The 16294-nt window shown below is 43.0% G+C and overlaps 1 protein-coding gene across 3 annotated transcripts in view; it reads right to left on the reverse strand.

The window, feature by feature from the left end:
* Positions 1–2650: 2650 nt before the first annotated feature.
* The window catches only part of srgap3 (SLIT-ROBO Rho GTPase activating protein 3), a 122929-nt gene continuing 109285 nt past the window's right edge, over positions 2651–16294 (reverse strand). For all 3 annotated transcript variants that reach the window (XM_031825238.1, XM_020483521.2, XM_031825239.1), the window contains 4 exons: positions 9487–9667; positions 8351–8500; positions 7926–8238; positions 2651–6628 (listed from right to left, as the gene is read on the reverse strand). In XM_031825238.1, coding sequence (XP_031681098.1) covers positions 6200–6628; positions 7926–8238; positions 8351–8500; positions 9487–9667 — 1073 coding nt within the window. In that variant the 3' untranslated portion in view covers positions 2651–6199. The remainder of the gene's footprint in view (positions 6629–7925; positions 8239–8350; positions 8501–9486; positions 9668–16294) is intronic.

Genomic DNA, 16294 nt, shown 5'->3' on the forward strand with positions numbered 1-16294 from the left:
AACAATTAGGACTAACAATGTCCATCCAACTTACTGACATGATCAGAATGCATAACTGTAAAAAAAAATATATATACAGCTGCAACAACTAATAAATACCAAATACCCAAAGTCACTTAAAACTTCTTAAGGCTGCAATCCCGTTAACGGGATGATATGACAACAGCCAGTGAAAGTGCAGGGCGCCAAATTCAAAACAACAGAAATCTCATAATTAAAATTCCTCAAACATACATGTATCTTATACCGGTTTAAATACAATCTTGTTGTTAATCCCACCACAGTGTCCAATTTCAAATAGGCTTTACAGCGAAAGCACCACAAACGATTATGTTAGGTGACCACCAACTCACAGAAAAACCCTGCCATTTTTTCCAGCCAAAGAGAGGAGTCACATAAAGCACAAATAGAGATTAAATTAATTAATCACTAACCTTTGATGATCTTCATCAGATGACACTCATAGGACTTCATGTTACACAATACATGTATGTTTTGTTTGATAAAGTTAATATTTATATAAAAGAATATCAGTATACATTGGCGCGTTACGTTCACTAGTTCCAAAAACATCCGGTGATATTGCAGAGAGCCACATAATTTTACAGAAATACTCATTATAAATGTCGATAAATACAATTGTTAGACATGGAAATATAGATATACCTCTCCTTAATGCAACCGCTGTGTCAGATTTTTTTTTAAACTTTACGGAAAAAGCAAACCATGCAATAATCTAAGACGGCGCTCAGAAAATAAATAAAATTATCCGCCATGTTGGAGTCAACAGAAATCACATTATAAATATTTCCTTACCTTTGACGATCTTCATCAGAATGCACTCCCAGGAATTCTAGTTCCACAATAAATGCTTGATTTGATTTGATTTCATTATTTATGTCCATGTAGCTACTTTTGTTAGCGCGTTTAGTACACAAATCCAAACCCTCGTTCAGGTTCATCCGAACGTCGGACGAAAACTTCAAAATGTTATATTACAGGTTCGAAGAAACTTGTCAAACTAAGTATAGAATCAATCTTTAGGATGTTGTTATCATAAATCTTCAATAAAGTTCCAACCGGAGAATTCCTATGTCTGTAGAGAAGCCATGGAACGCAGGTCGCTATCATGTGTAATGCGCATGACCAAGACCTGGCTCTCTGCCAGACCACTGACTCAAAGAGCTCCCATCCGGCTCCACATCGCAGTAGAAGCTTCATTCAAGTTTCTAAAGACGGTTGACATCTAGTGGAAGCCCTAGGAAGTGCAACTTCATCCATATCCCACTGTGAATTCAATAGGGGCTGAGTTGAAAATCGACCAACCTCAGATTTTCCACTTCATGTTTGGATTTCTTCTCAGGTTTTTGCCTACCATATGAGTTCTGTTATACTCACAGACACCATTCAAACAGTTTTAGAAACTTCAGAGTGTTTTCTATCCAATACTTCTACAAAAACATGCATATATTCGCAACTGGGACTGAGGAGCAGGCTGTTGACTCTGGGCACCTTTCAGCCAAGCTACTCAATACTGCCCCTGCAGCCATAAGAAGTTAAAACAATTCAGAACTTTGTGATATGGTGGCAGATAGCCTAGCAGTTAGAGCGTTGGACCACGAATACCCGAGCCAACAAGGTGAATCATCTGTCAATGTGCCCTTGAGCAAGGCACTTAACGATCATTTGCTCCAGGGGCACCGTAATACTATAGGCTGACCCTGTAAAACAACACATTTCACTGCACCTATCCAGTGTATGTGACAATATAACTTTTTGGGGGTTGATGAATTGCAGGTTGTAATGAACTTAATTGTTAAAATTACATAAAAAGTTTAAGTCAACAACACTTCCAATTGGTGGACAAAAATAGTGTCACTTCCTCAGTGCTCTGTGAGCATCATTGTGTATGTTTGTATTGTGTCTGATGATTAAAAGGCTCTGGGTTGGAACAAATTGAATTCTGTGTGTCTCCTATTTGTGCGTGTACATGGTTGGTTGTTTGCTGATAGACCGGAGCTTGCCACTAATAGAATCTCAGGTTATTTCCAGAGAAAGTCAACAGGAAATGATACAAATATCTTAGGTGGCACAATAATACACCAGTAATACACCTGACATAACTTATTTCTTTCATATTTTCCCCCACATAATAATCAACCTCAAAGGTCACATACTTTGTACTATTTGCATAGCATACCCTACATGCAATAGAGATTGTTCTCAAATATCTGCACACTCTACCACTAAGATCTCCTCTCTCTCAATGGACATTGTGTGCCTATAAGTAATACAGCAGAATTCTTGTGCCGCATGTAGCCTTAGATGGAGCAGCAGTCTCAGTCACAAGAAGTTTGGGGCTTGATCACCCTGTATAGAGATAGTTGAGCTAGATAGCTGGAGTATTTATACAGACCCTGTAAGATAACATGGTGTCTAAGATAGCTGAGCATTATATAGTTCAGTATTCCAAAATGGCAGAATTGGTTAGGTATTGCCTGTCTATTAGACTGTCAATTCATAGAGATTCATGAACGACTGCTGGTACCAAGGCAATTGGTGAACTAGGCTAAGGCAAGGCATGTGTATTTGCTAGTATAGTTAATTAATTTGTTTTATCTGCTGGATAAAAGGTCGGAAAAGCCCAATATCAGAGGGCAACATTAGTTTTTTTATTTGGACATAACGGTTCTCAACATCCAAACAGTGGCATGGTGTACATTACATTACAAGGGATTTAACCAGTCAGCACTCATGAACAGGGAGACATGAGAGAGAGAGACAGAGAGAGAGAGAGAGAGAGAGAGAAAACAGTATGACGACAACTCACACTCCCCACCACAGGCACTCAGCCAGTTTGGTCTCTGAATGTTACTTCATAAGCATTGTTATTAGCCAACATACAACATCCATTACCCAGGTTTAGCATACATTCCAGAAATCAAAACACTTCCTTGAACAGAACATCATATCCAGCTCAAAGAAGAAGAGAGTTCACCATATGCCTTATAAACCATGCAAGTAGAGGAGTAACACTGCAATGGTGCGTTCACTTTGCAGGGGGAGGATGAGTATATGAGTAGAAGAAGTAAAGGTTCAACCACAGCACAGACAGAAAACAGAAAGAAAGGATGAAATGATCAATCAGAGATGATTTCACTGAACGATGCCATCAATGAGTAAATGTACAGCAGTCCAAGTCTTCTTTATAAATCTCTTACACCTCCAGGAATCAACTAGAGCATATTAGACAATCAATCATACAAGTAAATACTACATTTCAGTCGTTCTGGTAGTATGACATCTGAAGGGGTCATAGTAATTCCTCTATAGCAATGTGTACAGTACATATTTACATCACTTGTTTTCTTGATATTCCTCAGATGAAATGATGTGTGGAAAGGGGGAAAATATGATAAAAGTGAATATCAAACATGACTGAATTACTATATCGTTAAAAAAGGTAATTATACAAGTTCATTAAAAACTGATGATGTGCACAAAAGGCACTTACTCATTTTAGACATAAATAAACAAAATACTAATAAACAAATATATACATTTTACTTTTGCAAATCAACATTTAGTATGTGTTTTACTTTATCTTTGAAAATACAGCTTATGTATGTTTGAGAAAAATGAACTTAAATGGACTCTTCAGTTATACCGATGAGAACTGTGGTTAATACAAAAATGTTATGTAAATCTTGTAGTTCAACGGGATGAAAAAAAAACATGATTTGGTTGTCATCAGTGACAGTTCCTATTGATGGAGAGTGCCATCTGTTTACTCATACCTGACCAGAATCACAGTACTTCTAGTTAAAGCAATACCATATATGACCAGCAGAGGGTGTAAGTGTATAACTTATGCTGTTTGAGGCTAGAATCTACCCAGCAGGGGTCAACAGATGGAGGTGGACAGAATTGACTGCAATGTTTGTGGTAAACAAAACGCACATGGCAAACAAATCACTGGGATGAGATCATGACAACTTTTTCCAGTGAAAGTATGTATGTATCTCATAGGAAACTATGTGTATGAAATCAAGATTTGCACACACAACAGTGGCTGAATAATGTACATATGATTGATATTGGAATCACAGCATGAGATTCAGGTTGATATATCTGTCCTTGACTTTTTGTCCCACCTTGGCTGCCAATTCACTTCCATTGCCCACATGTTACTGCTACATGTTAGTGACAACAGGTATTCAACAGGTATTCACATATTCCAAAATGGTTAACTACTAGAGTATAGCCCAACCCTCGAAAGCAAAAGGCCGAAACATTAAGTCACTTGTGCGTTTTACAGAGGAAAGGCACCGCAAACAGTCATTGTTCAATTGTCACATTGTTTGTGTCAAATGGTACAGCATAAAACATGCAGGACAGGGCAGGGCAGGGATAAGGCAGTCCAAACACACAACTATAGTACTGAGCAGAGGCAGGAGCGGGCTTGGGCCAGCTACAATTTAACATGGCAGCTACAGTATAGGCCTACAGTGTCAACCTCTTTCAGTACGCACTTATATTTCCTCGCTACAAAGAACTGAAAACAAGAAGTGGGATGAGACACTGGAACATGACAGTGAGGATGTTAGAACCAAGGGGAGGAGAGGTAAGACCACTGTTCTGCTGTTATTATATCACAACATTTACATCAACTTCTCAGGCAACACTGGAGTTGTCTAGGTAAGGTATCACATTTCAGATCAAAAGGAATATTGTAACAGTACTTTGTAACATATTTTGTGCGTAGAAAGTATTACATAAATCAGACTTGAACAGGCAAGAGGTTGCTTTAAAGATGGCAAAGTGTGTATAGTATGACATCGGGTGCGTCGAAGGAACACAAATTAGTGTCTAGTTGTGGACTGACTTCACACAGGTTACTGTGTCAGCAGAAGACAGGCTCTTGTGTTGAGCTGTTGGAACAGTGAGGGGCTATGGGGTAAAGGGACATGGTCAACAGTATTCTCACAGTATTACAAACTCATAAAACGGGGCTCACACCGTACCATGGCAAACTATGGTATAATACACTCATTTTACTGTCTTAAATCTGAATAATATATTGGAAGTATGTATATGAGGAACGATAAAGCATTTCAACACTACAAATGGAATAAGAGCAGACTCAACTCAACTGGAGACTGACTTGGCCTTATTTACAGTGCATGCAGAACTGCTGTGGGCAGAAGACAGAATCAGGATCCATTTGAGTAGAGAAGCGCAAATGTAGTTTTAACTCATAAATACAATGTGTGGTATGATGACATCCACATGTCCACATACTCTAACCACAACTGTCAGTGCTGTGATGTGTGAGACAAAGGAAGCAGAAACTTTTTGATCTTTTTTCGTTGTTTGCTGGTTGACTATTTGTGTTTGTTTTTTGACAATGCCATTCACATCTACTTGCCTGTTCCGTCTTGGCCTGTACAAGATAAACACACACAAAAAATACATACTAATCAATAACTATATACAAGTTAAACTACATTTTGAGTTTCTTACAATAAGTTGGTATATTGGTTCAGTTTTCTGCATCTCATATACGTATACAATGTTGACATGTTGTTACTTTTATGAACATCCCTTATACTACAGTACAAACAAAAGGCATAACAACTTCAAGTAAGTCTCTATTTACAGCCAAAAGGCAGATGGCCATCTTGGTTTCAGTCTCTTAGAAGCAGTCTGGTAGACTGAGTGTCCAGTCCAGAGAGAAGAGTCTCATACACACCAGTAAGGAGGGATCAGACATCATCTGGACCAGTGCAGGATGAAAACCAATGCTAAAATTACACAAGTACTTCTTCACGTCTTGCAGTCAATGAATCTCTAAAAAGCGGGGCCTGTCCACAGACATCATTTTGAGGTAAAAACGAAAAAATGACTTTTACTTTGAGGTGATTTTAGTCATTCTTTTCAAGTCCATTTTCACATCAAGCTTCAGAGTGTTGAGATAATATGCTATCAAACCCCTACAGCCTCTCCACCTGCCATCACTATGGCAACTCAGGCTCACTCCAGGAGCTTTCTGAATTCAAGAAATAAAGTGAAACTCAAAACAAGGAGAGGGAAAATCCACACATGTTCTCTGAGAACATATTGACAACACATCGCATTTCTATGGGCTTTCTTCTCCTTCAAGCTGTTGCAACATGAAAACCCAGAGTCTCCCTCAGAGTTACATGGTGCCTGACTTGTCCCCGGCTGCGTTAGCCGCGGCAGTGCTGTTGGGGAAGATCTTCTCAGTGGGGGTGACAGCAGGGCTTCCTATCCCGGAGGAACTGGAGCTGGAGGAGCGGTGCCCGGTGGGGGGCGGGCGGAAGGGCCTCATGGGCGGGGGGCGCAGTTGGGCTCCGGCCAGACGTGCCGACAAGGCAGGCTTAAAGGTGGACATCATTTCAGAGGTGGAGCTGCTGCTGCGGCGCATGGCGGCGTCCGGGTCGCGGATCATAATGGTGTGGAGGGGGCTGCCGGGCTCCGAGTTCACAGGCTTCTTCATGGTGGTGTCCAGGGTATCCAGCACCACGTCTGGTGCTTGCTTGCCCATGTTTTGGCGCTCCAGCTCACGCAGCTCATGTAGGGCCGTGGTCATGGTCTTCTCTATGTCCTGACATACACAAAGTACACAGAAAATGTGAAAGGAGATAATTAATTTGATATAATGGCTAAGCCAATTATAGGCTAAGGCTTAGCTAGGCTAAGTTAAGTTTAGCAATGGTAGTAGCCACTGATGCTGAGAGTCTAATGCAGAACTTATTGTGCTTTTTATTCAGCTCCATTCCCCCGTGACATAGGTGTGTCAGACTGGTGCGCCAGACTGTCTCTAACGTTTACACTGAGACAGGGCTGCTTCACCCAGACACATAGACAGACACATAGACAGACAGTACAGCAGGACATCACATCTGCCTCTGCTTTCCCAGACACCTCCTCTCTCTGCTCCCTCTCCTCACACAGTACAGCCCAACACAACGGCACCAAATGAAGAGATTAACATCCCCTTTTAATGGCTGACACTCATTACAACAGTCACAATCGCACACACTCTCTCACACAATCACACACACACTCTCTCACACAATCACACGTTTTGTTCTTCTATTCTCTTGGGGACCTAAAATGTATTTCCATTCAAAATCCTATTTTCCCTCACCCCTAACCTTAACTCTTACCCCAATTCTAACCCTAACCTTAACCCTAACCCTAACCTTCACCCCTAACCTTAACTCTTACCCCAATTCTAACCCTAACCCCTAAGCTTAAAATAGCCTTTGTCCCCATGGGGACATGAGAAAGGTCCCCACGAGGGAGCATTTGACTTGTTTTACTATCCTTGTGGGGGCTTTTGGGGGTTTTAGTTCTCCACAAGGATAGAAAAACCAACCGACCCACCTACCCACCCACACACACCCTCTCTCACAATCGCACACACAAATACTCTCTCTCAAAATCGCACGCACGCGCACACACAAACTCATTAGCACAATCACAATCAAGGTCATCAACCTGGGCTCAGGCTGAAATAGGGCTCTGATAGGACCACTCTCATTAGCTGATCAGAACTTTTCCATTTCAAAATCTGCCTCTATTCCTTTTCCTGTTAGCTGACGCAGGGCCTGTGCTGCCATCATCAATAATCATTAGTACTCATTTCAGCATAGACATTAAATTCATTCTGCTTCCTGAGGCTGTTGGGGAGTTGCAGTGTTGAGACAAAATTGAGATTGTGGAGAAAAAATTAAAATTAAAATATTTTTTAAATGGACAGGTGATTCCATTCCATATTGTGTGAGGTTCTATGACTGATAAGGTTACACGGCATGGGGAAAAGAGGTTATGCAGTTATACATTGGGCAGAGGTAATACTTTAGAACCTGGGTCTGATAGGACAGTGAGGGCCATACCTCTGCCAGGGCATCAGCCTCCAGTGACTTGTGGTCCCCCAGGCTGCTGTGGCGTGTGGCCCCTGGTACGTGTCTCAGGGGGTGGCCCTCGGGGTAGACCTTCCTGTCAGCATAGTTGATGCTGCCCGCACTGCCAAATGTGCCCAGGCGCCTCTTCTCCGGGCTCTCCATGCGACTCCTGCTCACTGTCATCTTGTGGGGGCTACTGGGACAGGCTGCGGCCCGCGGGGGTGTGTCTGTTCCCCGGGGAGGGCTGTGGGTCTCTCCGCTGCGGCGCTGAGGGATGGCGGCCCCGTCAGAACGTAGCCTCACCCTGAGGAGAGAGACAACATCACAGTCACAAAGAGGAGTATTAGGTTGGCCCTGGACACTGATCAAAAAGAACACAACATTTCAATGGGTATTCCTTCCCAGTCGTTACCCACCTTCCCATGACTCCTCCAAAGTTGCAGTCGGGGGAGTGTTCACACGGTGATGGGACATCGTTTTTGGATGAGGCCTTGTCATCCAGCAGTGGTCCGCTGCTCGCCTCGCTGTCCGCCTTCTGACTGAGATTATCTGAGAACGCATCATCCCTGAAGGGAGAGAGAAAGAGAGGAGAGATGATAGATTGTGGTTGATATCTTATTTAGATTGTTGTTTTATTTTTGTATCTTTATTTAACCAGGCAAGTCAGTTAAGAACAAATTCTTATTTTCAATGACGGCCTAGGAACAGTGGGTTAACTGCCTTGTTCAGGGGCAGAACGACAGATTTGTACCTTGTCAGCTCGGGGATTTAATCTTGCAACCTTTTAGTTACTAGTCCAACACTCTAACCACTAGGCTACCCTGCCGCCTGTGTGCCGTTTACTCAAACTAATTGGTCCATATTTTACAGCGGGTTCTGGTTTTCAATCTGCAGTCAGTTTATCTGATCCAGACAGATGGGGGAGCCACTTCACTGACTCCTTTTGAACATTGATCATTCCAAAGTATTCCTAACACAGCAAGTAGCAATACGATATCAAATTCTTACCTTACTGTTGACTCAACATCCAAATGGATTCATGAAACAGACACCAGCAGTGATTAGCCACACTATAATTCGAGACTACGCGGCTCATCTTTCAAATGATTGTGTACATTTATAACGGGAATTCATATCTGAGGGTGTATTTAATTAATTCATAAGAGTTGAAAAACTTTAAAAAAATCTTAAACCTTGCTCTGACCTTCTCTTTGGCATCTTTACTCCTGCATCTGAGCCTGAATGACTGACATCAAGTCCACATTTAATTGTGTTACCACTTAAAGTGCACTTGTCAGTGAGGTGTCTTTGAGCGAACACAATCATGCATGATTTTAATTATTTATCTGTGCCTACACCTGCCATGTGTAATTACGCTCAGGTTTCTATCACTTTAAAGAGGGAGATTTGTTGAGGAAAACACAGTAAGACTGATCGTTTCCTGCCTGAGTTATTGTAAGACTGACTGTTTCCTGCCTGCCTGCCTGATTTATTGTCAGACTGCTCTTCGTCCATCGCTGAAGCTTCATGTTTATGAATTGGTGTTACTCACAGGTCCTGCACCACAATGTACTGGTGTGGGATCAGTCCGTCCACACCATTGTGCCGCCCCTCCCACCAGTCCTCGGAGGCGCGGTGATACAGCAGTAGTGACGCTCCCTTCTTAAAGGATAGCTCCCGGGGGGTGCGCCCCACATAGTCAAACTTAGCGATGGCCTCAATCTGCTCCACCTCTGTGGACATAAAGAACAGCAGGAGAGAAACATAGTCACAACCTGCACCACCTTAATTTCCTGATGTAATGACATAACTCACACCCCATTGAGATGTGTGGACTGAGTAGCCTACCCTACCCTGGCCTGTGTGTGTGGCCCAATCCAACTGCTTCACTGAGTTCATTAAGATAAATAAGGAGCCCCTTGCTCTAATTACTAAGACCTAAACAATGAGAGCATGTCTTCATGTTCTCAGACAATGGCCTTGGGCCTCTGGTCTGGGCTTAAGTCCAGAGAACTGTAGAGTACACTACACTACTTCTCTAGACAGAGTTGTGATTGCAAAGAGCCTGTGAGGGCCGATAAGAGCCAAGAGGACAGTGGGACTCTATTTAATGGACCCTCAAATCAGACACAAGAGTCTCCAAGAGACAAAGAGCAAGAGGGAAAATAGGAAATGTCTGGGTTGAAGAAAAAGAAAACGAGAGGCAGCATTACGATATAAACTCTATTCTCTAATAGAGAGGATTGTTACTGTTTGAGTGATACACTTCGATTCCAAGCATTGTTGTGAGTTGAAGAGCAGCGGTCATTGAGTACCAATTAACTAACACTGTAGTCTGATCCGGGAACACTACTATCCCAACAGCTAGTAAACTGGTTGACAACACATTCAATCCAATGACTTGGTCCTTTAATGACATTATGGGTCCCAACACAACAAACTACTCACACACCAATAGCCAGAAGAAACAATGTTCATGCTATAGACAGCCTCCTGAGAGAACAGACGCACAAAGGCACAGGCTCTATTTGTCTGTAAGCAAACACCAGTCACCATTTAACCCTGGACCAGAGAACATTAGAGGACCTGTCTCTCACACGAACACACACACCCTGGGGCGAGACTGATATCAATCACACAAACACACACACCCTGGGGCCAGGCTGATATCAATCACACAAACACACACACCCTGGGACCAGACTGATATCAATCACACAAACACACACACCCTGGGGCCAGGCTGATATCAATCACACAAACACACACACCCTGGGGCCAGGCTGATATCAATCAAACAAAGAGCCTGATGATTTGGGACACGCGTAACCTTGGTGACATCCCATAGAGGAGAGACTTCATCAATACTTGTATTTGTAAGAAGTGTTGGCAACCTGAATGGACCGAACTGTCTATTTGAACTACTAGCACACAACTCAGACACCAATCTATACCCCACAAGACATGCCACCAGAGGTCTCTTCACATTACTCAAGTCCAGAACATACTATGGGAGGTGCACAGTACTACATAGAGCCATGACTACATGGATATGCCACATCATGTAACTGATGTAGTAGAATCAGATTTAAAAAGCAGATAAAAATACACCTTATGGAAAAGCGGGGACTGTGAAGAGACACACACACACAGGTACAGACACAAGCATACACACACAAACGCTAGCACTCTACACACACGTACATCGTAATATTGTTGTATGGTGGTATTGTACATTTTGTATTGTAGATATGTAGTGGGGTAATGATGTAATATGATGTACAGTAAGTTCCTTTAATGTGTTAGGATCCCAGGAAGAGTAGCTACTGCCTTGGCAGGAACTAATGGGGATCCAGAATAAACCCCAGGAAGAGTAGCTACTGCCTTGGCAGGAACTAATGGGGATCCAGAATAAACCCCAGGAAGAGTAGCTACTGCCTTGGCAGGAACTAATGGGGATCCAGAATAAACCCCAGGAAGAGTAGCTACTGCCTTAGCAGGAACTAATGGGGATCCAGAATAAACCCCAGGAAGAGTAGCTACTGCCTTGGCAGGAACTAATGGGGATCCAGAATAAACCCCAGGAAGAGTAGCTACTGCCTTGGCAGGAACTAATGGGGATCCAGAATAAACCCCAGGAAGAGTAGCTACTGCCTTGGCAGGAACTAATGGGGATCCAGAATAAACCCCAGGAAGAGTAGCTACTGCCTTGGCAGGAACTAATGGGGATCCAGAATAAACCCCAAGAAGAGTAGCTACTGCCTTGGCAGGAACTAATGGGGATCCAGAACAAACCCCAGGAAGAGTAGCTACTGCCTTGGCAGGAACTAATGGGGATCCAGAATAAACCCCAGGAAGAGTAGCTACTGCCTTGGCAGGAACTAATGGGGATCCAGAATAAACCCCAGGAAGAGTAGCTACTGCCTTGGCAGGAACTAATGGGGATCCAGAATAAACCCCAGGAAGAGTAGCTACTGCCTTAGCAGGAACTAATGGGGATCCAGAATAAACCCCAGGAAGAGTAGCTACTGCCTTGGCAGGAACTAATGGGGATCCAGAATAAACCCCAGGAAGAGTAGCTACTGCCTTGGCAGGAACTAATGGGGATCCAGAATAAACCCCAGGAAGAGTAGCTACTGCCTTGGCAGGAACTAATGGGGATCCAGAATAAACCCCAGGAAGAGTAGCTACTGCCTTGGCAGGAACTAATGGGGATCCAGAATAAACCCCAGGAAGAGTAGCTACTGCCTTGGCAGGAACTAATGGGGATCCAGAATAAACCCCAGGAAGAGTAGCTACTGCCTTGGCAGGAACTAATGGGGATCCAGAATAAACCCCAGGAAGAGTAGCTACTGCCTTGGCAGGAACTAATGGGGATCCAGAATAAACCCCAGGAAGAGTAGCTACTACCTTAGCAGGAACTAATGGGGATCCAGAATAAACCCCAGGAAGAGTAGCTACTGCCTTGGCAGGAACTAATGGGGATCCAGAATAAACCCCAAGAAGAGTAGCTACTGCCTTGGCAGGAACTAATGGGGATCCAGAACAAACCCCAGGAAGAGTAGCTACTGCCTTGGCAGGAACTAATGGGGATCCAGAATAAACCCCAGGAAGAGTAGCTACTGCCTTGGCAGGAACTAATGGGGATCCAGGATAAATACAAATACAGATATGCACATGTAGTGAGTGTTCAAAATGAAAAAGGAATCTAAGCTAGTCTCCAGGTTGTCAGATTTCCCTGTTAGGGAGGAGGGTGTGTGTGTACATGGCAGGACTGCCCTTGACCACTTGTACTACAGCCACAGCTCACTGTGTGTCTATGGGCCAGACCAAACAGACAGAGACCAGGGGTCAGTCGGGGTTAAACACATGTATAAAATCAATTGTCTCCCAGTAGGAGATTTCCAAGTCAACCAGAAAGCCCAATCAGTTCCATTAGGAGCTCCATCCAGGGGTGAAATGACCTACAGTGACATGGAGATAAAAGGAGGAAGAGGAGGAGGATAAGGAGAAAATAGGAGGAAGATGAGATGGAGTAGGAGGAGGTTGAGGATAAGGAGGAGGAGAGAGGAAGAGGAAAGGGGGGAGACAGAAGAACATGGCAGGGTAACATTGTCTATCTTTGTCCCCCTCGTTAAATAGAGCTCTTTCACTTCCTCAAAAACAAAATAACATGTCTGCCTGTCTGCAGTGAGAGTAAGATCACTGTGATCATCACAATATAACTCACAGTTTCTCTCTAAACAAGAGCAAATACTCAGAATAAAAACACAAGCTGATGGCCACAACAGTCAAACTAGGCCCACAATGTGGTTTTATAGTATTTCTAATGACCTCATGTTCTAGATTCAGCCAGAAAGTGTTGCTGTGTCGGGCTGTAGGACCATGTCTCTACACCCAGTGTGAGGGCCAGACTGTGGAGGGCGGCATCGCCTCAGGTCTGAGAAGAGCCAAGACAGGACCATGTGACTCTCATTTCCCTCCAAGCACACTAATTAAACAGCGAGAGATCACGATGCAGAGCCAAGAGCCATGCCCTGCCTGGCTGTGCCTCTGTACTCTCCTCCCACCTCCCTACCGGAGCTGTGGGGGGCAGTCAGCCTTTGTCCTGCTGTTTGGTTCAGAAGGCTGAGGAGGGTGTCGGCACTCATTATCAACACACCCATCACTACAGATGGGGCTGTTCCCCGGGCGCTGATGACATGGATGTCGATTAAGGCAGCCCCCCGCACCTCTCTGATTCAGAGGGGTTGGTTTAAATGCAGAAGACACATTTCAGTTGAATGCAATTCAGTTGTATAACTGACTAGGTATCCCCCTTTCCCGATAGGGTTACCCTAGCCTAGCTTAGCCAAGAATAGTACAGTATGGGCCTGCCCATTGAGAGCTAGCAGATAGCATCTCTGGTGTTGTTACTCGTGTTTTGGTTTTCTGAGTGCATTTAGCCCAATTATTCTGTCAGGGCTCTGAGCAGAAAAAGGAAAATACAAAAGGCACAAAGGAGGAAGTCCCATGGGACCCGTTTATTATCGCTGAACAAAGAGAGAGCAAAGGACAGGAGAGAGAGGGATATATAGAGAGAGAGCTACATGGGGAGGGAGAGAGAGGGAGAGAGAGAGAGAGAGAGAGCGAGAGATCGAGAGAGAATAAGAGAGAGATGGAGGTTGCTAACACATAGCCTTGTCTCAGGTTTGAAGCATGATGTGTTCCTGTGCATCCCTATGTCACGTCTGCTCCCGCTCCCCCTCTCTGGCGCTCGAGGTCGCCAGGCTACTCATCATTACGCACACCTGTCACCATCGTTACGCGCACCAGCGCTTCATTGGACTCAATCAAGTCATTGATTGCCTCCGCTATACCTGTCACTTCCTCAGATTCATCCCCATGTCTGCAGTGATGTTGTTTTGTTTCTCTTGTCCAGACGCTGTTTTTGCTTTGTTTCATGTCTATTTATTATTACATCTTGTCACAGTCTATCTGAGCTGTGCCTAGTTCTCTCCTTCAGTCTAAAGAAAACACAAACACAAATATCAACAGTCTACACTACCGGTCAAACGTTTCAGAACACCTACTCATTCAAGGGTTTTTTCTTAATGTTTTACTATTTTCTACATCAAAACTATGAAATAACACATGGAATCATGTAGTAACCAAAAAAGTGTTAAACAAATCAAACATTTTCTTCAAATAGCCACCCATTGCCTTGATGACAGCTTTGCACACTCTTTGCATTCTCTCAACCCTCTTCACCTGGAATGCTTTTCCAACAGTCTTGAAGGAGTTCCCACATATGCTGAGCACTTGTTGGCTGCTTTGCCTTCATTCTGAGGTTCGACTCATCCAAAACCATTTCAATTTGGTTGAGGTCAAGAGATTGTGGAGGCCAGGTCATCTGATGCAGCACTCCATCACTCTCCTTCTTGGTAAAATGGCCCTTACACAGCCTGTTGGTGTGTTGGGTCATTGTCCCATTGAAAAACAAATGATAATCCCACTAAGTTCAAACCACATGGGATGGCATATCGCTGCAGAATGCTGGTTAAGTGTGCCTTGAATTCTAAATAAATCACAGACAGTGTCACCAGCAAACCACGCCACACCATACCTCCTCCTCCATGCTTTGCAGTGGGAAATACACATGCGGAGATCCTGCGTTCACCCACACCACGTCTCACAAAGACACAATGGTTGGAACCAAAAATCTACAATTTGGACTCCAGACCAAGGAATACATTTCCACCGGTCTAATGTCCATAATTGAAATTCATTCCAGGTGACTACCTCATGAAGCTGGTTGAGAGAATGCCAAGAGTACGCAAAGCTGGCATCAAGCCAAAGGGTGGCTATTTGAAGAATCTCAAATATAAAATATATTTTGATTTGTTTAACACTTTTTTGGTTAGTACATGATTACATATTTGTTATTTCATAGTTTTAATGAATTCACTATTATTATACAATGTAGAAAATAGTAAAAATAAAGAAAAACCCTTGAATGAGTATGTGTTCGAAAACTTTTGACTGGTAGTGTATATCTATCACAGCTTCGAAACAACCACATACAACCTTAACCCTTTACCCTCATGGAAATGGAAATGTTTCTAACAAAGAACTATAAAAAGCATGACCATGGTAGCAATTCAAAGAGAACAGTCTGGAGGTTATGGGGAAATTATCCGACCAAAGGTGAGGACACAACAGTTCAACTGACACAAAATTGAATCCAAACATTACACCGTTCATTTCATGTGCATTTTACATTTACTGTACTTTTTGCAGCATTTGTCAATTACGAAATCTGAAAATACTCTGGATCCATTCAGTAACATAATAATAATATTCATGGACATTTTGGGGTAGGTGCAACATAAGAAAAAACAGGTTTGCGTGAGAGGTTTAACCGGTGTCTCGGAGTGGCCACAGTACCGTAAGCAATTTCTTTTTTTAAATAATATGTTTATTATTTTCCAATAAAAAATCAAATTAAAAAGACAGCAATACTAACATTGACATTCATTGTCCTGTTGAATGGGATGGACAATTTAGAGGACAAAACTTAACTCACACATACACAAAATAAAACAACATCCTATTAGATGGTACATGTATAAGAAGACAGCATATAGTCATTACAAGCAGTGTAGTTAAGCCAAAAATAAATATTGAGTGGAGTACAGCACAGAGTAGCAGCAGATCGTCAACCCAGTTATGAAGCGGGACTAGACCATTTATCCAGTATCGGCTGCCATATTTTGTAAAACACTGGACTTCTATTGGAGGTATTGTATCAAATCTTTTCCATATGTATTACATTCCCTAAATCCCGTAACCACATTTTAAAGGTAGGTACAGTCTCCAAT

The sequence above is a fragment of the Oncorhynchus kisutch genome, linkage group LG5 (genome assembly GCF_002021735.2).
Source record: "Oncorhynchus kisutch isolate 150728-3 linkage group LG5, Okis_V2, whole genome shotgun sequence".
In the NCBI taxonomy this organism is placed as follows: domain Eukaryota; kingdom Metazoa; phylum Chordata; class Actinopteri; order Salmoniformes; family Salmonidae; genus Oncorhynchus; species Oncorhynchus kisutch.